General features: G+C 51.9%; 1 protein-coding gene across 3 annotated transcripts in view; it reads right to left on the reverse strand.

Annotated features, from left to right (window-relative positions):
- Positions 572-19,614, reverse strand: part of ZNF541 (zinc finger protein 541) — a 31,393-nt gene continuing 12,350 nt past the window's right edge. Inside the window, exons 6-17 of one of the 3 annotated variants that reach the window (XM_021094642.1) lie at positions 17,918-17,976; positions 17,530-17,689; positions 17,200-17,367; positions 15,657-15,990; positions 9,475-9,538; positions 8,741-8,883; positions 8,233-8,336; positions 6,758-6,833; positions 6,207-6,295; positions 1,716-1,856; positions 1,371-1,552; positions 572-1,258 (exon numbers count right to left, since the gene is read on the reverse strand). In XM_021094642.1, coding sequence (XP_020950301.1) covers positions 1,090-1,258; positions 1,371-1,552; positions 1,716-1,856; positions 6,207-6,295; positions 6,758-6,833; positions 8,233-8,336; positions 8,741-8,883; positions 9,475-9,538; positions 15,657-15,990; positions 17,200-17,367; positions 17,530-17,689; positions 17,918-17,976 — 1,689 coding nt within the window. In that variant the 3' untranslated portion in view covers positions 572-1,089. The remainder of the gene's footprint in view (positions 1,259-1,370; positions 1,553-1,715; positions 1,857-6,206; positions 6,296-6,757; positions 6,834-8,232; positions 8,337-8,740; positions 8,884-9,474; positions 9,539-15,656; positions 15,991-17,199; positions 17,368-17,529; positions 17,690-17,917; positions 17,977-19,614) is intronic. The other 2 variants (XM_021094644.1, XM_021094643.1) reach the window with 2 other exon arrangements.

The raw sequence follows: 19,614 nt of genomic DNA on the forward strand, positions 1-19,614 counted from the left end.
GCACCTGCGGCCATTCCCCTTCCCACCGCCAGGGATCGGTTAGGAAGGGCACAGGCTGCAGTTCTGGCTGATGAGACATGAGGGGTGTTTGGCTGAGGGCTGCCACAAGCTCCACTCACGCCTGAAAAGAGAAACCAGGAAGGGAGGGCCCTGCTCCCTGTCCTGCCCCCTCTGAGGCTGGGATGCCAGCCAGGGGGAGGTGACTCTTACCGCTGCTGCAGCTGACTCGCCGATTCTTCTGTTTCTACGGCCCAAAGCACACCTTCAATCGATAACTCAATCACCTTTTTGCTGATTTATCATTGCTACCTTTCTGCTTCTAAAACATCAGCTCCGTGAGGAGAGGGTCCTGTCCCTACTGCGTTACTGCGTCACTGTGTCCCTGTCACATGGACTGGGTGCCATCTGGCACGTACTACAGGCAGGTGCTCCATGAGTGCTGGCTGGACAAAGGGATGAGCCCCAGCTTCTCCAGGGCAGGGACGTGGCTTACTCGTCCCTGTGGCTCCAGCAAAGGGCAGGGGCCCCCAAGCCTTCATCAGACTGACATGCAGGGAAGCCGGACGACAGCTGCTTAAGAACTCCATTTATTAAGATTTACAAGTCGACAAGTACCAAAAAAACCTAACAATGTACAAGTCACAGCGAGAGCAGGGACTGAACCCGGGACGCAGAGACCCCGGGAGGGGCCCCGACACGGCAGAGGTCTGAGTACCGCCCGTGGAGTCTCTGCATCTCGGCCTGACCTAACAAATGTAACCAAAGCCCAAGCCAAGGCCAAGACTGGGGCTCCCCGGGTCTAACGTGCTGGCTCCCAGGCCTCTGTGCTCGGAGGAGCGGAGCTGCGGGAACGGGAGAGACTATGAGCCTAAAGAGAAGGGCGCCTCGGGCCCAGCCGACGGGGACGTCACCGCCATCAGATGACCGGGCATCTCCTCCCTACTTGTGGCCAAACTCGCTGGCTCTGCAAGCTGGCTGGCCAGCGGGGACAGTGAGGGGGCACGACAGAAGCAGAGGGGGACCTTGGAGAGGCCAAAGGGGCTGGGACAGCGCTGGAGGTCCCCATCCCAGCTTGCTGCCCTCCACGAGTCACCACGGCAGGGGGCCAATGTCAGTGCCCATCTCCTCGTCCTCCTCCTCCTCCTCCTTCAGCTGGAAGGGCTTCACGGGCCACTTCACCCGGACGAGGGGCTCCATGTGGTCCTGAAGCCGGTGCCGCTTCATGTGGGCATTTCGACTCTTGATCTTGTCGAAGACCCTGTGGGGTCACCAGGGGATGTGGGGTCAGAGCAGGGGAGAGGCAGGTGGCCCCGAGGGGGACCCCAGGGCCGAGGGTGGGCAGTAGGGTGCATCCAGGCGAGGGCTGCTACCTCTCACACTCCCTGCAGGGAAAAACGCCCTGGCCCTCCACGCTCCCAGGTGGCTCGGGCATCCGCTTGGGGCCAGCGTTTGGGCTGGCGTTGAGCGTGGACTCTCTCCTGTAACTCTTAGTCTTTATCTTTAACTCGGGGGTTGGACGGTGGCCGGGTCTCTCCCGAGGGCTGCACGTGACCTGCAGAGGAGACAGAAGTGAAAGGGTGCTGGTGACTCCCAGCCTTCTGGGGTGCAGGGATCCAGAGCATACCCGTCTCCGGGGCGCCCCGCAGCCTGGCTGGGCAGTGGGCGTCCAGATCAGCTCTCAACTCCAGACCCTGACCCCGACCCTGACCCGCTACCTTTGTTTCTGTCCTGTCTGCTTCATCTGCTTCTCTCCTGACCCTCTTTTCCAGCCCTGGGGCTCTGCCACAGTCAAACTTGATCATTTTTTTCCAGATGTAATAATACTCAACACACTGGGCCACAGTTTTTGTCTGGATCTAGTGGAAGAAAACAGAAGCCAGCCAGGGACAGCGCCTCAGGAGCGGCTGTGAGCGTGGCCTTGAGGTCCACCAGCCCCCCGCCCCACCCCCGTGGGGCCGGCCGCCCCTTTCTGAAAGCCCTCCTGAAACATCTCTCCCCGAGGGCTTGGCGTGCTCCTTTGCGACAAGGGACAAGAGGCAGAGTCACAGTCCTTCCCGGATATGGGGAGGTTTAGAGTGAAGCCATCAGAGCCAACGCGACCTAAGGTCTGTGTGCTCTGAGCTGGCCTAGGAAGCCTTCCCCTGGGGAAGGTGCACGCAGAGGTACACAGGCGGCGCTCCCTGTGACATCGCACGGAGCCACGTGTCTGCAGAGGGCAAGGAACAAGAGCAGCATGCCCTCAGGCGCTGCATCTGTGGACAGCTAGGCAGAGCCCTGCGGTCCTGAGGGGTGTGGCCCCCGAGAGGAAGAGGTTCTGGGGACAGGAGGTTCTGCGGCAGGGTTTGATCCTAGGGCACTCCCACCCCACCGTCTGCTCCTCCCTCCACTAACAAGTGACCCCATTAATAATAACATCTGTAAAAACCAAGCAGAGTGGAAAAGTTAAATTGCTTGAGGAAGAAAACATCTCAGGAAAATTGAATTGGCTATTTAAACATCTGGAGCTATTTCAGAATGTATTTTTTTCCACATGGATCTTTTCTTCCCAACTTTGTGTGTGTTCACAAGCTAGGAATCACAACAGTATATCCTCGGAATTCCCTTCATGGCTCAGTGGTTAAAGAACCCGACTAGCGACTAGCATCCATGAGGATGCGGGTCTGATCCCTGGCCTCGCTCAGTGAGTTAAGGATCCCGCGTTGCCGTGAGCTGTGGTGTAGGTGACAGACGCAGCTCGGATCCCCGCATTGCTGTGGCTGTGGCTGTGGTGTAGGCCAGCAGCTGCAGCTCTGATTTGACTCCTAGCCTGGGAACTTCCATATGCCACAGGTGCCACCCTAAAAAGCAAACAAAACAAAACAAAACAAACAGTATATCCTCTGCTTGTCTAAGAAATATCACTAGGGTTTTAAAAAGTTGAATTTCTGCTTCTAACAAGATGAAGCAATGGGGATTGGATTTACCCTCCCATCCAAAACAATGAGAAGAAACAGTCCACAGAGATGAAACAATGGTTAGTAAGACTAGCAAGACACTGGACGTGAGTGAAAAACATTCTTCTCTGAGAGACAGAAAATAAACTGCCCCCATCCCAATTAACAGCCTTGAGAGGGTTTTCCCAGGCCATGGCCCTCAGAGTGCGGGGGATCTAGGCAGAGCCCTGCAGACTTCCCGAGTGAAGCTGGAGTAGAGTGTCTGGGGAGACCGAGGGGGCAGGATCCACAAGATGAAGGTTAGCAGAGGAGAGAAACTCCAGAGATGTGCAGAGAATTCCCTTCGAGTATTCAGCCAAGCACGGAGCAGCCCATGCCTCCAAGGAGGCTGCCCACATCTGGGTAGAGAAGCACCCAAAGGGGCTGGAGGGAAAGGGCCCTGTAGCTGGTGCAGAGCCTGGCAGAGGCCTGCTCCTGCCAGCTGGGGTCAAACACCTCAAAACTCATGGGGTATTAGTGGAGTCATGGGAAGGGGCTTGCCTCAGTAATATGTAATCAACAGCCCTAGATGAAAAGCCTAGTTCCACCTTCAGAAAATCTCAAAGCAGTACCCAAAAGGAACAAATTCTTTTCAAGTAACTGTGTCTCACATCAAAATTCAAGAATATTTATAAGAATGTAAAAAAATATCTAGCACCCAACAAGTTAAGATTCACAATGCTTGGAATCCAGTGAAAAATTATCAAACATTCAAAACAGCAGGAAAGTATGACATTAATGAGGGGGGAAAAATCAATTCACTGAAATCAATCCGGAAGGAACACAGATATTAGAATTAGCAGGGAGACACATTAAAAGTTGTTATAACTGTATGCCTTCAAAGAGTAGTAGAGATTTGGAAGATATAAAAAAGACCAAACAGAACTTCTGGAGATAAAAACTGTAAAGTTTGATTTGAAAACTACACTGCACAGGAATAATGACCAATTAGACACTGCAAAAGAAAAGATTAGTGAACCTGAAGGCAGCCAGAGAAACCATCCAAAAAGGAAACACCCAGAGGAAAAAAATCATAAAAACGGAAATATCAGGGAGCAGTGGGACACCTGCAGGAACCCTGGTGCACATGTAAGTGAGTCCTCAGAGGAGAGGGAGGGAGAGAAGAAATATCTGAATAAGGCTGACGTCCCCCCAATTTAATGAAAACTATAAACCTATACATCAAAGAGTGTCACAAACCCAAGCATAAGAAAAGAAAGAAAGAAAGCAAGCCACACCAAAGCAAATCATAATTAAACTGCTCAAAACCAGTGATGAAGAGAAATTCCTAAAAACAACCAGCCGGAAAAACAAAGATCCCATGTTTTTAATATACAGACAGAGAAACGAAAGCAAGGGCATCAGTAGAGTTGTTGGAAACAATTAAAAGCAAGAAGAAAGGAGAGCATCTTTAAATTACTGAACGGGGAGTTCCTGTCGTAGTGCAGTGGAAACAAATCCGACTAGGAACCATGAGGACGCAGGTTCGATCCCTGGCCTTGTTCAGTGGCTTAGGGATCTGGCATTGCTGTGAGCTGTGATGTAAGCTGCAGACGAGGCTCAGATCCCCAGTTGCTGTGGCTGTGGTGTAGGCCGGCAGCTACCGCTCTGATTCCACCCCTGGCCTGGGAACCTCCATACACTGTGGGTGCGGCCCTAAAAAGACCAAAAAAAAAAAAAAAAAAAAAAAAAAAAGTCTGAATATTTCATGTGGAATAAAAAGAGCTACACTCACCACTTGCCACTTACAAGAATGCGCTTTAAATATAAATACACAAATAAGTTAAAAGTGACAGGATGAAAAAGATATACTATGCCAATGCCCATTGTAAGAAAGTTGGAGTAGTTGGCTATATTAATATCAAAAAAGTAGGTTTCAGAGCAAAAAGTAACACAAGGGATAAAGAAATTCATTTCATAATGATAGAGAGGGATAATTAATCAAGAGGAAATAAGATCCACATGCATCTGAGTCAGCTTCAAAATATATGAAGAGAAAACCAACAGAACTCCAAGGAAAAATGAATCTACAATTACAGTCAAATCTTTTAACACCCCATCTTCAGAAATGGCAGGAACAAGGAGACAGTAAAGGAATGGAAGCCCCGAATCTCTCCATCACCATCCCGAAAACCGACACAGAGCCCCGCCCGACAACAGCAGCATAAAACCCAATAAAAACGGAGGCAAAAGATATGAACAGACACCTCACCAAAGAGGGTGCAAATGAGCCCAAAGATGCCCAGCCTCATTAGGCATCAGGAAAATGGGGCCGGACGCTCCCGTGCACGCATTAGAATGGCTGAAAGGAGAGAGCTGACCACATCGGTGTGGGCCAGGGTGTGGGGCACCGGGAACTCTCCTAACCTGCTGGTGGGCATGTGAAACGGCACAGCCACTTTGGAAAGCGGTTTGGCAGTTTCATAAGACGTCGAATATACGTCAACCATACGATGCCTCCCCACGGCCAGGCCGCGCAGAGACCTGCCGCGAGTGCGCACGGCAGCGCCATCGACAGTCATCAGTAGCTGGAAGCCACCACCCCAGAAGGACGGTAGTGCACGGTGGTCGTCTACACGGCAGAATACTACTCAGCAATGAAGAGACAGACTACTGGTACACACGACAACGTGCCTGAATTTCAAAATCGTTACGCTTAGTGTACGAAGCCAGTCAAAGCAGGTCGAGATTCTCCCATTTACCTAAAACTCTAGATAACGCAAACTAATTCACAGTGACAGAAAGCAGACTGCGCCGACTAGTAACAGGGGTGGTGGGAAGGAGAGGTTACAAAGCTGCAAGAGCAAACAAACTTTTGGGGGTGACCGATATTTTCATTTTCCTGATCGTGGTGATGGTCTTACAAGTGTAAAAACATGTCAAACATCCAATCTGACACTTTACACCGCAGTTTGCAGTACATCAAGTTGAAAAGCAAAATAATCAGCAGGATAGTAAATACATGATCTCACTCATTTTTGAGAAAGTGTGTAAGTGCGTGTAAAACCTGCGTGAGCATTTAGTAACTGCCCATCCGGTTTCCAATGGGAAGCAGGACAGGGGGGAGGGGCCTGAGGGCTTTATCTGGAGCCGGGCTGCCTTTCTGTGCTGTTGGTGGCGGTTCACAGCAAGGGCTTCGTGAGGTTCACTGTGGGAGCCGAGTCTCACCCCCGACAGGCCCTGCGGCCCTAGAGTCTCAGCCGGGTGAGGGAGCCTCGTCGACTCCAGCCTTACCGTCTTGTGTATCAAGTAAAAGTCCTTCTTGTGCGCGCAGAACGCCTTCTTAAAGAGCCTCTTCTCCATCGGGGTCCAGGTGTCCGAACCTATTGGAGAAAGAGCCCAGGACAGTTCTGGGACCTCGGCCATGGCTGAAACGCAGCCCGGGCCTTTCAGCTGCCATTGCCACGCTTCGACTATGTGTCCAGGTTTCTGCTAAGCCCTTACCTGCTCTATCTCCCAACCCTCGCAAAAACCGAAGCAGGTGGGGGCTATTACTCTCCCCACTTGGCCGATGCAGCAACGAGACTTCCGCTGCCTAAGGGGCTTGCCAAGGGCAGGCGGGAACCCCAGGCTGCCTGACTTGTACTCAGCTGCTGACCCTGAGCCCCCCACTCTTCCTGGCGCCCCTTCCTGGCTGGGGAGAGCCATGAGGGGACAGGGGAAAGGGGGAAGGCAAGGTCCCGAGAGACCGCCAAGGGGCGCAAGCAGAGCTTGCCCTGGAAACCGGCTGGCTCACAGGGGTCTCGGCCAGGCCAAAGCCATGCGGGCAGCCTCGCTCCAGTCACCTGTGTAGCGATAGTCAGCGAGAGGGTGAGTCCGCGACTTCTGGGGTCCTCTGAGTAAGAGGGTCTCCAGGGCCTCCTAGAACAAGAGGAGCGGCAGGTGACTCTCTGAAGGAGAGCGGGTGAGGGGGGGCCCCCTCCTCCTTTCATCCATTTGAAAAGCACCTGCAGCCCTCCCCAGTGCCTTCCCTGCCCCAGGGTGACCCAAAGTGTGGTGGGTCAGGTCACCTGGGGAGCACGCAGCCTGCAGTAGCAGGCATTCTGTTGCATGCCGCTGCCGTGACCTTTCTCACAGCAAGGTTTGCTTTTTTTTTGAAGGCTGCGCCTACCGCGTAATGGATGTTCCCGGGCCAAGAATTGAACCCTTGCCTCTGCAGCAACCCGAGCTGCTGCAGTCAGATTCTTAACCCACTGCACCTAGCGGGAAACTCCCACAGCGAGGTTTTCGTGCTGAAGGAACCAGGGTGTGGACTTGTTCTGGCACAAGCTCCTTTCCTCCAGGAGCAGTGTTCGGAGCAGCGTTCAGAACAGCGCGGCCCTCGCCTGGCCCCACGCCATCCTCTTCATCCTGTTCACCAGCATCTATCACTGTCAACAAGCAGACTTCCTGAGGTTCCCTGGTGGCTTAGTGGTTAAGGATTCAGTGTTGTCACAGCTGGAGCTCAGGTTCGAGCCCTGGCTCAGGAACTTCCGCATGTTGTAGACGGGACCAGGAAAAAAACAAACAAACCTAAAATGTACCCTTCAAACATGTAAGCGCCACAGAGAGGGCTTTTGTCCTGCTCAGCAGTGTCACTGCAGTCAGGACTAGCTAGGTGATCTGCGGGGCCCAGTGCAAACTGGGAACACAGGGCTCCTTGTTCAAGATGTACTAAGAACTGCAGATGGTGGCGGCAGGCATAAACCCGAGGGCAGCCCTCAGCCTTCCCAGCCTGGTACCAGGGCCTCCCCAGGTTCTCAAGAGGACCCAGTAAATAGGTGTTCCTGCCTTTGCCGCGCACCCAGCATGTGCCCGCCCTGCCCCTGAGCTTGAGAAGAAGCACCAGGTGGCCCTGTCCCTTTGGTCTCTAACCCGGGTGATGTGACTTCCTCTCCTATTACACAGCTGGACTGCGATTTCCTAAACCTCAGGCCTGTGAAGAGGGTCTTTGGAAGAGGCAGAGGCACTTCTGCTGCATCAGAGGTGTCCATATATCGGTGTGGAATCAAACAATCCAAAGTTCAATACGTAAACCAGACTGACGCAGACCTGAGTCGGTTCTCCCAGGATCCACCTCCCCAGGGCCAGTCACACATACATTGAGCCTGAATGTGTGCGCTTCTGCGCTCACAAGGACGACGCCGATCCCCAAGTCACCGGGGTGAAGGGGACCACCTTCAGTTTCATAACGGCAAGCCCCCAAGCAGGAGGCCCAGGCACACACCCAGGGGAGCAGGGAGCTCGCCGCCGCCGCCGCCACCCCTCGCCTCCACCTCACCTGAACGTCACCCTGGGCTTCGTGCAGGCAGTGCAGAGCCAGCTCCAGGTTGGTGCCCCCGCCCGGCATCACGCTGGAGCAGGCCGCGTTGCAGAGCTCCGTCACTGGGTCGGGCGGGCAAGCAGCCCCCGCCGGGCAGGGGGGAGAGGAGACGAGGGTCAGCAAGAGCCGGCGAGGCGGCCGCCCCGACCGACTGCGCGGACTACGGCTCCCGGCCCATCTCCCTCTCAGCGGCGGCGCTGTGAGAGCGGGCCCAGGGGAGGGAGGGACACGGAGGGAGGGCAGAAAGCCTGCTCCGGGCACCTGCTCTGGACGGGCCGGCAGCTCCCGTGAGAGAGGACAGGCAGGGGCGAGGGACCGCAGTGCAGGAGAGCAGGGCGGGGCTGAAGGCCACCTGCCACCCCCGCCCCGCAGGGACAATGCTTCTTGGTCAAGGTGAGAACTGGGAGGCCATCTCCTTGGAGATGGAAGAGGCCCATGGGGAAGGTGGCCCCAAAGTCTCAGCCACCTCTATCCTGCGTTTCTGGGTTGGTCATCACATCTCCCCACGGCTTCCAGACCAGAGAAGCTACGTGTTCATCGGTTCCCGCCAGCAATCTGTCCTGGAGCTCCGGGATCTCCGCCTGAAACCGGCTTCCTATGTTGATGTGTCTGAAACGAGGCCACGCACACAGACATACAAGACATGGGTGTGGGACTGAGCCAGGAACAGAGCAGAGATGGGAGGTGAGCCCTGCTCCCAGGCCACAGCCCTGCTCTGTGGGATCCCCTGCCGTCTCCCAGACACATGGAGTGACAGACACACACCAGCCTTCCAGAAACCGCAAGGGCTATGCTCTCCCTTCCTCCGCTTTGCTCTGTCGCCAGATTCCTGGGCCTCCGGTGTCTTAAGGGTCTAGCACAGGGGAGGCGTGTGCCGACACCTGGGAGGCTGCCACATCCATCTCGCCCCTCCGTGGCCACTCCAGAGCCCTGCACTGTGCCATCCCCAATTCCACCTGGGACCCCAGGGTGCTGGGCTTTCTGTCCCCATGGCCCAGCTAGGGAATCTCCAGACAGATGGAACGCTGGGGGCCTTCCCACATGCGCTCAAGCCCCCACTTCTCTCCTTGAGAGGTTCTGGGTCTAGGCCTGACCTCCCCGATGAAGGTGCCCTCGGGAAAAGCCGACCCGGAATGCAAGCAGCGTCAAAGCACTCCCACTTGGGAAGGGCCCTCAGGTCCTAAGCCTGTTGCGACTCACGGTTCAATGCTGATCTTGGTGTCGTCCTTCACCACGCAGATGCCAAAAGAGCCGTCCGTGTGATCTAGAAAACACACAAAGAAAAGTCTCAAGAAGACCAGCTAGAATTGAACCAGGAGGCCCCTTCTGTCCGCCTCTCCAGAGCAGGTGAAAAGCAGGCTCTTTAGGACTGCATGGTATGGAGGTGCCTCGAGGTTAAAAACAGAACATACACATGATCCAGCCATCCCACTGCCGGGTATTCATCCACAAGAACAGAAATGAAGACCGCACAAAGACACCTGCACGCCCACACTGGCGCCAGCTACTCACACTGGTTAAGAGGTGGAAGCAGCCTAAGGGTCCACTGACAGACAAAGATGTAAAGGAGACGTGCTTCGCACATGCAACGGAACTCGACTTCGTCTTTACGAAGGGAATTTCTGCAACGTGCGATGACATGGACGCACACTGGAGACGTTAGGCTGAGCGACATAAAGCAGTCACAGAAAGAGGATTTCCGCACGACTCCACTTCAATAAAGCAGCTGAAGTGGTCAAACTGATGTCATTAAGGGGGGAACAGGAGCTGCCGGGGCTCAGGGAGGGGGGAAACGCAAGGTTACTAGTCAATGGGCAAAACGCCGCAGTTAAGCGAGATCTCGAGTCTAACCCTGTGCCCAGAGTCGCCGCAGCACTGTCCTGCGCCCGGTGGATCACAGGATGACAGTTCACATCACAAGAAAATAAAAGACAATGAAAGAAAAGAAAAAGACTGCAGGGAAGGGGGATAAGACTTCTGAAAACGTCGAGTAAGGAACTCGGCGAAACAAATTAACTGATAAAAGCTATTTTAAAAAACAGTAAGTTAAAGTCTCTGGAAGTTGTCCTAAAGACATACAGTATTTTAAGAAGGGACTTTCTGCATGCCTTGGGGCGGGAGAGGAAGGAAAGAAGGAAGGATGGACGGATGGACAGACGGGAGGGAGGGAGGAGGAAGGAAAGGAAGGAGGGAGGGAGGGAGAAAGGGAAAGAGAAAGAAAGAAAGAAAGAAAGAAAGAAAGAAAGAAAGAAAGAAAGAAAGAAAGAAAGAAAGAAAGAAAGAAAGAAAATCTACTAAATCTTGGTACAAACAGTGAGAGCCTGTGGCACTAGGGCCCCGGCCCACTGTCTTACAGGCACCCAGCCCCAGCTCCGTGTAACAGAAGTTCCAGCCAGGCAGGTGCAGCCAAGGAGACAGGGGCTCCTTCTCCCCACGCCCAGCTCCTTTGCTTGAAGAATTAAAGGAAGGAAAAATAAAAATTTCTCACCAAGAATACTATAAAGATACAGAAAGTTTTTTTTTAATGGAAATTCTGGGGAGTTCCTGTCATGGCTCAGTGGTTAGTGAACCTGACTAGCATCCATGAGGATGCGGGTTCAATCCCTGGCTTCACTCAGTGGGTTAAGCATCCGGTGTGAGCTGTGGTGTAGGTCGCAGGCACAGCTCAGATCCTGTGCTGCTGTGGCTGTGGTGTAGGCCAGCAGCTACAGCTCCAATTCAACCCCTAGCCTGGGAACCTTCATATACCGTGGGTGCGGCCCTAAAAAGACAAAAAGACCAAAAAAAAAAAGGAATTCTGGGATTAAAAAAGTACACTACAATAGATGGACTTGGAATTTGGGGTTAGTAGGTGCAAACTATTACATTTTAAATGGATAAGCAATGAGGTCCTTTGCTGTATGGCAGAAATTGACAAAATATTGTAAATCAACTGTAATACATTTTTTAGAAGTATGATAACCAAAGTGAGACTCAACAGTAGATTTGAGCTGGCAGAAGAAATGATCAACAAACCTGAAGACAGACTAATGGAGTCTATGGAATCTAAAGAACAGAGAGACAAAGAGCAAAGAGAAACGAAGAGCACCTCAGAGAAACGTGGGACAGCATTAAATGCAGCAACATTTGTGCAGTGGGAGCACCGGAAAGAAAGGAGAAAGGGACAGAAAAATATTTAAAGTCTTAATGGCTGAAAATGTCCCTAATCTGATGAAAAACTATATATCCAAGAAACTATTACTCCAAGAAGGATAAACACAAGGAGCTCTACATCTGGACATATCATAGGCACAATGTTGAAAGCCAAAGATAAAAATAAAATTTTTTTTTGTCTTTTTGCTATTTCTTGGGCCGCTCCCACGGCATATGGAGGTTCCCAGGCTAGGGGTCGATTCAGAGCTGTAGCCACCAGCCTACACTGCAGCCACATCAACGTGGGATCCAAGCCGTGTCTGCAACCTACACCACAGCTCACGGCAACGCCAGATTCTTAACCCACTGAGCAAGGGCAGGGACCGAACCCACAACCTCATGGTTCCCAGTCGGATTCGTTAACCACTGCGCCACGACAGGAACTCCAAAAATAAAATCTTGAAAGCAAAAAGAGAAAGACAATTTGTTACATACGAGGGCACCCCAGTAAAAATAACAGCTTGATTTCTCATCAAAAAACGATGGAGGTCAGAAGACAATGGGGTAACATATTCAAAGTGCTGAAAGTAAAAAACTGTCAACCAAGTATCATATTCAGCACATTATCTGTCAAAAATGAAGGTAAAATACAGATATTCCCAGATAAACAAAAGTTGAGAAGATCTGTTACTAGCAGACCTGTTTACAAGAAATATTAAAGGTGAAATATTATTCAGCCACAAAAAGGAATGAAGTGCCATACACACTGCAACATGGACAAAACCTAAAAACATCATGGAAAGTCCATGAAGGCACTAGCAAAACACACAACTGTGATTCCGCTTACAGGAAACACGCAGGAGAGCGGACTCTGTGCAGAGACAGAAAGCAGATTGGTGGTTCCCTAGTGCTGGGGTGGGGAGGACGGAAAGGAGGGCTTGCCAATGCACACAGGGCTCCGTCTGGGGACGGGAACATGTCTGAACACCGATGACAGTGATGGCCGCACAGCTCCGTGACATATGAAAAGCCAGGCGTTACATGCTTTGAAGGGATGAACTGAATGGTATGTGAATTATATCCCTCTAATAAAAATTACTAAAGAAAGTTCTTCGGATTAAAAGCAAAGGACATCAGACAGCAATGTGAATCCAACCCCCCAAAAAAAGCAAAGCGTGGGTAAATATAATTCTCTGGGTAACTATAAATATCAGTCTGACTGCATATTTTTCTTAATTGCCTTAAAAGGCAATTGCATAAAACAGTATGTGCTGTGGGCCTATAACATCCAGAAATATACCACATGTGACAGCAACCGCAAAAGGAGCAGGGCTGCACTGGAGTAAAGAAATATCATCCCCGGAGCTCCCTGTAGCACAGTGGGTTAAGGGTCCAGTACTGTCAGTGCAGCAGCTCTGGTCGCTGCTGTGGTGCAGGTTCAATCCCCGGCCCAGGAACTTCCGCATGCCCTGGGCTTGGCAAAAAAGAAAAAAGAAAAAAAGAAAAAGAAATGGTACACAAGAAGGTTAATATAACAGCCTATAAATTCGGCTTGCTTGCCTTTATCCTCTCAGGCTGCTTTATATGAAATCAAAGTATGCAAAGTAATGAACATGCCAACGTCTTCCTTGCTCTCCACCACACACGGGTGTCACACACACACACACACACTCACAAGGACAGCAGCAGCGCGAGAAGGCCTAGAGCCGGACAGGAGCAGTGTTTCCATAGTTCATTGTTAATAAGTTATTACACGGCTAACAGATTCTGATTAAGATGGATCTAGTAAGTCCCAGAGCAACCGCTAAGAAATGACTAAGAAAAAGTGAAAAATTTGAGGAATTAAAGTATTAAACTAGAAAGTACTCATTTAAGAAAAAAGTCAGTGTAAAAAGCATTTAATACAAAGAAGAAGAAAAAGACTGGAGTTCCCACTGTGGCTCAGTGGAAAGGAATCTGACTAGGATGCATGAAGACGAGGGCTCGATCCCTGGCCTCGCTCAGTGGGTTAAGGATCCAGCGTTGCTGTGAGCTGTGGCGTGGGCCAGCAGCTACAGCTCTGATTCGACCCCTAGCCTGGGAACCTACATATGCTGCGGGTGCAGCCCTATAAAGACAAAAGACAAAAAAATAAATAAATAAATACATAAATCTTAGGTTTTAAAATAAATCTGAACTAATACAAAGTATATTCTCTGACCACAATATATATTTGGCTTATAAGTCAATAATCTAATTATTTGTAATTTGGAAAATTCACAAGTATGTAAAAATTAAGCAACATACTCCTTAATAATCAGTGTATTAAAGAAGAAATGAAAAGAGAAATTAGAAAATTCGTTGAGATGAATGACACTAAAACTTACGAAATGTCGCTAAGGCAATGCTCAGAAGGAAATGTGTAGTTGTAAAATAACTGCATCATAAAAGAAGAAAAGTCTCAAATCATTCATGGTCCATTGATTTTTCAAGAGGATGCCAAGACAATTCAATCAGAAAAGAGTAGTCTTTTCAAGAAATGGTGCTAGAAGAACTGATATACACATGCAGAAGAATGAATATGGACTCCTACCTCACACAATAGATAAAAATTATTAAATAGATCTTTAAATAGATCAATGACCTAAATGTAAGAATTATTACTCTAAAAACTCTTAGAAAAAAAAAGAGAAGTAAATCTTCATGAACTTTGGTTAGGCAAAACCTTGGATATAACACTAAAACACAAGTGACAATACTAAGTTGGACTTCATCAAAGTTAAAAACTTTTGCATTGCAAGCCATACCATAAAAAAAGACAACCCATAAAATGGGAGAGACTCTGCAAATCATTTATCTGATTAAGGGGCTTGCATCCAGAATACACAAGGAACTATTACAACTCAATAATAAAAAGATGAGGATTCAATTTTTTAAATGGGCAAAGGATCTGAATAGACAGTTCTCCTGAGCAGATATACAAATGGATAATAAGCTCATGAAAAGATACTCGGCACCATTAGCTCTCAGGGAAATGCAAATCAAAACCACAATGAGCTACCACTTTATACCCACTTGGATGGTTATAACAAAAAGCACAGATAAGAAGGGTTGGTAAGGATGTGGAGAAACTGGAACTTTCATACAACGCTGATGGAAACTTAAAAGGGCTCAGCCATTCTGGAGAACAGTGTGGCAGTTCCTTGAATGGTTAAACACAGTTACCCTATGACCTGGCGACTCCACCGCTAGGCATACACCCAAGAGAAATGAAAATACACGTCTAAAAAAACATGCACGTGAATGTTCCTAACAGCACTGTGTGCAATGGCCAAAGGAAAGAAACAGGCCAAATGCTAACCGACTGATGAATGGTCAAGTAAAATTTGGTCTCTCGTGACAATGGAATATTATTCAGCCATAAAAAGGGATGAAGCACTGATGCATGCTATGACACGGATGAACCTTGAAAACCTTATTCCAAGTGGATGAACTAGACAGAAAATGTCACATATCGTGATTCCAATCATACGAAATGTCCAGCATAGGCAGACCCTAGAGAGAAAAAGTGCACTGGCAGACTGGCAGTTGCCCAGGGCTAAGGAGTTGGGGGCTACAGGGCATGTGTGTGACTGTTCATGGATACAGCGCATCTTCTGGTGGTGATGAAAATGCTTTAAAATTAGGTTGTGTGATGGGTGTACAACCCTGTGAATATACTAAAAAACACAGTGCACTTTAAATGATTGATTCAGGACTTCCTGTCATGGTGCAGCAGAAACAAATCCAACTAGTAACCATGAGGTTGCAGGTTTGCTCCCCAGCCTTGCTCAGTGAGTTAAGGATCTGGCATTGCTGTGAGCTGTGGTGTAAGTTGCAGACACAGCTCGGATCCGGCAACTGCAGCTCCGATTAGACCTGTAGCCTGGGAACCTCCATATGCCGTGGGTGCGGCCCTAAAACACAAAAGTAAATAAATAAATAAAAATAAATGATTGATCCATATAGTATATGAATTGCATCTCAATAAAGCTGTTTTAAAAATCACGCAAAGGGGCAGGCAGAAGTTTGGTCAGGCTAAATGGCCTCTATCTTCTTTCTGGCTGTAAAATTGCAAGCAGCTAGAAGGCTGTTGGTCCCAGGTGGTCCGGGAGAGTTCTGAACAGTGAGGGGACACACACACCAGAGCCAGCCACAGGCCAGAGACAAGGGCTGGCCCACAGGCTGCAGGAAGGAGGGGGTCCGGCCCCCGCAGCCCCAGCCTCACTCACCGAGCACGGTGCTGATGAGCCTGTCAGGTCCGGCCTGGGCCGACGTGGAACAGAGGGTGCTGAAATACAGCCCCGACCCCTCCCGGATGGGGCTGAGCATTGGGGGCGGCGTGTAGGGAGAGCACTGGAACAGCCCCTTCAGGAGGCGGTCCACCAGGAAGACGGGGGATCGCAGGCAGCTCTGGTGGCCCCCACCGGGGCCCGGCTCCCCGAATGTCGACGCTGCCGAAGGAGGAGGAGGGATGAATGGTGCCTTGGGCTGGGGGCGCTTCTTCCGCTTCCTGGGTTGGCTGGTCTCCTTGCTGTCTCTCTCTTCCCCATCCTTCTCCTGTCCCTGGAGAAGATGAGACTTTAGAACCACCAAGGGTCACCTGAGGCCACCTGCCCCACAGCTTAGTCCTCAAGAGAGCAGAAAGTGGGAAGGGGCACAGAACCACTGAGTTGCCTGCCCTGCATGTTGTGCCGAGAGCCCTGAGCAGTGGAAGCCCCCAGGCCTGAGCCAGACCCCAGACCCCAGGGAGGGCGATGGTCGAGGCTGGAGCCTTCTCAGTTACCCCCAAGGAGTGGCCCTCGCCCAGAGCATTTTGGGAACTCGTGTCAGTTGTTTAAATGACTGGCACTTAAAAACTGGGGCCAGAGGAGTTCCCGTCGTGGCTCAGTGGTTAACAAATCCGACTAGGAACCATGAAGTTGCGGGTTCGATCCCTGGCCTTGCTCAGTGGGTTAGGAATCCGGCGTTGCCATGAGCTGTGGTGTAGGTCGCAGACGCGGCTCGGATCCCACGTTGCTGTGGCTCTAGCATAGGCTGGTGGCTACAGCTCTGATTTGGCCCCTAGCCTGGGAACCTCCACATGCCGCAGGAGCGGCCCAAGAAAAATGGCAAAAAGACAAAAAACAAAAACAAAAAAAACTGGGGCCAGAGATGCAGTGCAACCATGTGACAAAAGGAAAACTGTTCCCTTCAAGGAACAGCAGCCCCTGGGAGACGGACAATGGGACTCATGCTTCCTGTCCCCGAGTCTAGCACCGTCTCTCCAGTGAGCTCTTCCAGAGCAGGCCGGACAGACTGAGCACTTGAACTCACTCGCCACGCTCTCCCTCTCTCCCTCACCTCCAGGAAATCTCCCTCCTCCAGGGCCGTCTTACTCCTCATCCTCCAGGTCTCAGCTCCGATACCCCCTCCTCCAGGAAGTTCACCCCGACCTCCTCAGGCCGGGTCTCTGGCGCCCCCTTGGGGCTCCCACAGCTCCCTCTGTTCCCCCTCCCAGCCCAGCCCACTTCCTGTGTGGGGACAAGTCTATCTACTCCGTTGAACTGGGAGCCCCGGGAGACGGGGTGAGGATGTTGTGGTCACAGCAGTGTCGCCAGCACTGCCCAGCCCAGAACCAGACACGGGCAGTTCAGTGGAGATTGACTGACTGACAGAACATGCAAACCAAGCTCCTCTGAGTCAGCCTTTCTGTGCCATTCGGCTGGGCTGTTCCCACAGCTCGGCTGGCAGGTGAGGAAAGCAGGGCGAGGATGAGGGCTGGCCAGCACCCACCTTGCTCCCCGGGGGGCGGTTCGCTGCCGCCACAGGCCCCGGCACGGGGCCCACCAGAGGGGCCACGGTCATGCTGTCCAAGGGCTTCCTGGCTCCTGGAGGACTCTGCCCATCCCCCTCTGGCCTCTGCACCTGTCTCGGTGGCCTGCACAACTCCGTGCCACACACCTGCACACAGAGAGCAGGAACAGTAGGTGGGGAGGAAGGAGCCCCTCTGGAGCAGCGCGGCCCTGATCCCTGCCCCAGCCAGGCCTCCCGCAGGACGTCTCCAGCCAGTCCTTGCCCCCAAGCCTGTGAGGAACCCCCGTAAGCAGAGAACTGCCCCTTCACCTGCTGCTCCTGCTTCCCTCGAGGTGACGGCCACTGGTTGCTGTGAAAACACATGTGACTGCTGAGCCCTTTCTCTGTATAAAACATCTGGCTGCAATTCTTGCAGATGTAAGTGCTCATCGGCTCTGCCCAGTCTGTGGGGCCCCCGCTGTGCTGGTTACTGCAGGGAGAAACGGCAGGGGGAGGAGTGGATGGGAGTCTGCCCCGCGGACAGCTCCGCGCGAACCCTCAGACACAGAGGCGATGGCCGATCCCCAGGGCCTGGCGCTCACAGCTTCCGAGGGCAGCAGCCAGAGCTCGCCCAGCCCGGGCCAGCACGGCAAAGCCACCAGACGGCTGCCGAGGGCTGGGCCCCCCGGGCAGGGCAGGGAGGGGCTTCGGAGCTTACCATCCACCTGCCATGTTCTCCTCCTTCATCGGCTGGGGGAGCCGATAGATATTTCCACCCTGAAGATGAAAAAAACATCTGAGCCAACGGGTCAGAAATAAGGTACAAACATGAAAACTCTAAGACACTTCGAAGAAAACACAGGTGTAAATAACCAGGTAATCCTGGAGTAGGCAGTGTTTTGGATGACTCCAGAACCAAACAAAAGACAGAACAAATTGGACTTCATCAAAATGTAAAGCTTCTGTGGGAGTTCCCGTTGTGGCTCAGCAGTCAGCAAACCCGAATAGCATCCATGAGGACGCAGGTTTGATCCCTGGCCTTGCTCAGTGGGTTAAGGATCCGGCGTTGCCGTGAGCTGTGGTGTAGATCCCAGACGCGGCTCGGATCCTTTGTTGCTGTGGCTCTGGTGTAGGCCGGCGGCTACAGCTCCGATTATACCCCTAGCCTGGGAACCTCCATATGCCACGGGAAGCGGCCCTAGAAAAGGCAAAAAGACAAAAAAAAAAAAAAAAAAAAATTTAAAAATGCACAGGAGTTCCCTGGTGGCACACCACATTAAAGATCCAGTGTTGTCTCTGCAGCGGCCTGGGTCACTGAGGTGTCACGGGCTCCACCCCAGGCCCAGAAAGTTCCACATACTGATGTGACCAAAAAAAAAAAAAAAAAAAGAGCAAAGACTCTGCAGACACGTGTTGAAAAGAAAGATACCCAACAGTCCAGCAATTCCACTCCTAGGTATTTTCCAAGAGAAATGAAAATACATATGTGAACAAAACTTGTCCACCAATGCTCGGAGCAGCATTAACACAGTGGCCAAGAAGTGGAGCCAACCCACGTGTCCATCAGCTGTGAAGTGGATCAACCAAACATGGTGAATCCGGCTCAGCACAAAAGCAATGAGGTCCTGAAGCCGCCGCAGCACCATGAGTGCCGGGAACATCGTGCCAAGTAAGAGGCCAGACGGGAAAGCCACGCTGCAGGAGACTGCCATCCTGTGAAGTACCCAGAACAGGCGACTGTCTGGGGAGAGAAAGAAGGGTCCCGGTAGCAGGAGCCGGGAGGGAGCGCCGCAGACTGGGCGGGACGACTAACGGGGCCGCGTGTGCTTTCGGAGCCGATGAAAATGTTCCGGCAAAGAGTGCTGATGCGTGTACAACCTTGTAAAGATCCAAAAACCCACCAGATGCTACACCCTGAAACGGTGAACTAGATGGGATGGGAAAATTACAGCTGGGGGGGCGGGTGGCTGTGGTGTGACAGAAAGGACCCTGGGCCTCAGCACAGCACGGAGGAAGTGGCCGAAAGCTTGGTGCCCGGGACTTCGTGGGCACGATGCCAGGGGAAACAACCACAGCCCCACAGCGACGGGCATGCGGAGGGGGCCAAGTCTGCCGTGGGGACGCTGATTCCCAGGCAGGGATGTGAGGGGAGCAGCAGCCCACCCTCCCGGCCTCCAAAGGGAGCGCAGGGCAGAGAGCCCGCCCACCCGCGGGAAACCTGACCGAGGCATCTAGGACACTCGAAAGCCTTGCTTCTGGCCTTTTGTGGGGGAGGCGGGGAGGCGAGGAAGAGCCATCCCTTCCCTGGACCCTCGTTCCCCTCCTCACCCCCGCCCTGGAAGCTGCATCTGAGGACTGGCTGCCAGTGAGAGGAGCCTGGACAAGAAGGGAACCCACAAACCAGGACCCCGCCGC

Source organism: Sus scrofa, chromosome 6 (assembly GCF_000003025.6).
Source record: "Sus scrofa isolate TJ Tabasco breed Duroc chromosome 6, Sscrofa11.1, whole genome shotgun sequence".
Classification (NCBI taxonomy): domain Eukaryota; kingdom Metazoa; phylum Chordata; class Mammalia; order Artiodactyla; family Suidae; genus Sus; species Sus scrofa.